The sequence below is a fragment of the Apaloderma vittatum genome, unplaced genomic scaffold (assembly GCF_000703405.1).
Source record: "Apaloderma vittatum isolate BGI_N311 unplaced genomic scaffold, ASM70340v1 scaffold10928, whole genome shotgun sequence".
NCBI lineage: Eukaryota > Metazoa > Chordata > Aves > Trogoniformes > Trogonidae > Apaloderma > Apaloderma vittatum.
In genome coordinates this window covers 7,330-10,285 of record NW_009729063.1, presented here as the reverse complement: position 1 = coordinate 10,285, position 2,956 = coordinate 7,330, and the positions used below count along the sequence as shown (strand labels likewise).

At 57.5% G+C, this 2,956-nt stretch overlaps 1 protein-coding gene across 1 annotated transcript in view; it reads left to right on the top strand.

Moving 5' to 3' along the window:
* The first annotated feature begins 691 nt into the window (after positions 1 to 691).
* Positions 692 to 2,956, top strand: part of NCF1 (neutrophil cytosolic factor 1) — an 8,203-nt gene continuing 5,938 nt past the window's right edge. Inside the window, 4 exon segments of the mRNA XM_009874314.1 lie at positions 692 to 763; positions 1,211 to 1,291; positions 1,580 to 1,655; positions 2,918 to 2,956. The exon segment at positions 2,918 to 2,956 is cut by the window's right edge and continues 5 nt beyond it. Coding sequence (XP_009872616.1) covers positions 692 to 763; positions 1,211 to 1,291; positions 1,580 to 1,655; positions 2,918 to 2,956 — 268 coding nt within the window.

The window sequence follows — 2,956 nt, the reverse complement described above, 5'->3', positions numbered from 1 at the left end:
GGCGGTGAGCAGAGCTGGGGGTGGCTCAGGTCCTCAGGAGCCGTTTGGTGGCTGATTTTTGGGCAGCTGTAGGTGACTGAAAGGAAACTGTGATGCAAGGGCAGGAACTCTTGCATGTACAGCCTGTGACCGCCTCCCCGCCTGTCCCAGCAAGTGCAGGAGGGTGTCCTGGCCACAGAGAGAGCAGTGCTGCTGACCCTGGGCTTGGGGAATGTGTTATGGGCTTCACTCAGCCCATCCAGCTCTGCTCGAGAGGATAAAGACTCCTCCGGTTGCCATTGCCGAGGCACTTGTCTGTCCTTGCCCCCCGGCGAAACCCCCACCCTGTGTCTTCACGGGGCAGCGTCAGCAGTCGGAGGGGCCACTTGGCTACCAGGGCATTGACCTGGCCCTTCACTGTCCTCTGATTTGTGAGGTGGCTCCGGGGCACCCCCAAGGCCTCCCTGCTGCCCAGCTCCTCCCTGGAACCGCTGGTGGGGTTGGGCTGGAGACTCCTTCACGGGAAACTCCAACTCAATACAAACCACAGCGGGTAAACAATTACGGGTGCGATCGCAGCAGGACTTCCGCTTTCCCGGGGGCTTTAACGGCAACGCGGAGTGTAACAGAGGCAGAGGGGAGGAGAGGACGCCAAGACACCCGGGGAGGCAGAAGCAGGGGCTGAAGCAGGGCACCGCGGCTGGCGGCAGCGATGGGGGAAGCCTTCATCCGGCACATCGAGCTGCTGGGCTACGAGAAAAGGTTTTTCCCCAGCCAGCACTACGTGAGTATGCAGCGACCTTCTGACAAGCTGAGTAGCGAGGACTGGCCAGGGTAAAAAGCCTGACCAGCAAATTTCTTTAGATAAATGTGACCGAGGGCTGAAGAGCAGCCTTTTCTGGGGGGGCCTTGGCTGGTGGCATGAGCTGGAGGCAGCCAGAAGCCAAAATGTCCTGAACACACGAGATTTTGGGCACTTTCTTGTCAAGCCATTGGTCACTTTACAGGCTTGGGAAAGGGCCTTTTACCTCCAATTGCTACCTGCTGAGCTTCTCTAGTACCGAGGTCTCCTGCTGCCTGGGCACAGCTACTCGTACTGGGGCAGTAGAAAAAAACCCCCACAGTTTATCTGAAACTGAAACATCTGTGGGGCTCCCTTGGGCTTTTGGCCACACGGGGTGCAGGGTCCTGCTCACCAGCAGAGCTGCAGCGCCCTGGCTTTGCCCCTCAGGTCTACATGTTCCTGGTGAAATGGAACGACCTCTCCGAAAAGCTCGTCTACCGCCGGTTTACAGAGATCTACGAGTTCCACGTGAGTCGTCCTGGGGCAGGGACTCTGGGGGCAAAAAGAGGAGTGTGAGTTCCAGCTGAAAGTGCCCCAAGCCAAAAGAGGCTCCTGGATCTCAACACTTCGATCTCCTTTGCCCCTTGAAGGGAGAGCCATCGGCTCTGTGCTCCCCTGGCAGCTTTCTCCCAGTGTCGAGGTGTGGGGTCCAGCCAAGCCCTTGGAAGCGGGGAACAAGCTGCAGGCAGGGGTGTGGGTGCCACAGGAGATCCCCCCCATGCCATCCTCATGGCCGTGCCTGGCTATGCTCCACAGAAAGCGCTGAAGGAGATGTTCCCCATCGAATCCGGGGACATCAACATGGAGAAGCGGATCATCCCGCACTTGCCAGGTGAGGGGCAGATGCTGGGGCTGGGAGGGAGAAATAGAAATTACAACTGGTTGGGAAATTGCCCGGCAGGCTGAGCCCTGCCTGCTGAAGCCTACACAGGTGCTTGGTGCAATTTCTGTTCTTGTTGATCAGGCTTCAAATCAAAACCCCCAAAAGGTCTGAGTAGCAGCGGCAGTTTCTCGCAACACTTGCCAGCCCTTTTTCCCTCCCCCCCCCCCCCGAAGGCTGTGCGCCACGGGGACGTGTCCCGCAGCACAGTTCCTTCAGTGACGCAGTCACTGGCGCTGGTTTTAGTGCTTTTATGGCAACAGGTATTTTGTAAGAGAAACTGATGCAGTTTGTCTTTAATGACAGGGTGTGAACTGCTGATCCAGAAAGCTGATGCTTAGTCCCCAAGCAAGGTGCAGATCAGCAAAATTTCCCCTTTTATTTAATTTCCTGCTTTAAAAAGCAGGAAGGAGCATGAGGAATAGCTGCGGGTTGTGGTCAGCACCTCTCGAGGAGGCATAAAGCTGCGCCACGCAGCGATGTTGGTGACATTTCTCGGGGAAGGAGGGGGATCCCCTCAGGGTCAGACTAGCCCCACCGTGTCCCAGCCCCCTTCCCATGCTGCTGCCGCCGTGCTGGGGCTGTCTGGAGCGTCCTCGTCCCGCTTGGGGAACTGAAAGCACTGTGGATGATGCAGGCATCAGACTGCTGTAGGGAGTGCCACCTACAGACACGGATCCTGACACGGCGCCCAACACTGCTGAGGGTCAAGGCTGCCGGTGCTGGTTTGGAGCCGCTGTATTTGTGGCCCAGCAGCCGGGCTTAGTCTGAGTATGGATGTGAGAGTTATCCTGTAACTGAAATGGGGTTAAACAGGGTCTTTTCTGGGCTGTGCAAAGGTCCATGGGCTGCAGGGGATGAGTCCAGCTGCAGAGAACGCTCCTGCGTGCTGCCTGCGGAACCCGGGCTGGGCACTGCACCTCTTTCACCGTCCCAGCCGCACCTCCGAAATGAGGAACCCGCAGCTGTAGTGCTTCTGCAAAACAGCCATGGGCCTGTGATCATCTTCTCCCCAGGTTTATCAGCATGACCCCACCATGTGCCTGCCAAGGCCGGGGCAGCGAGGGAGGAGACGGAGCCATGCTTCACCTTACAGACACCATGCAGCACCTTGCATGCTGTTTTTCAGGGCAAAATTAATGGTTTGAAGCAGCCTGCTTGGGCAAGAAGGGCTCTCTGACCCCTTTTTCTGGTCTTTTCCTCCCTTCTCCCAGCCCCAAAGTGGTTTGACGGGCAGCGCTCAACCCAGAACA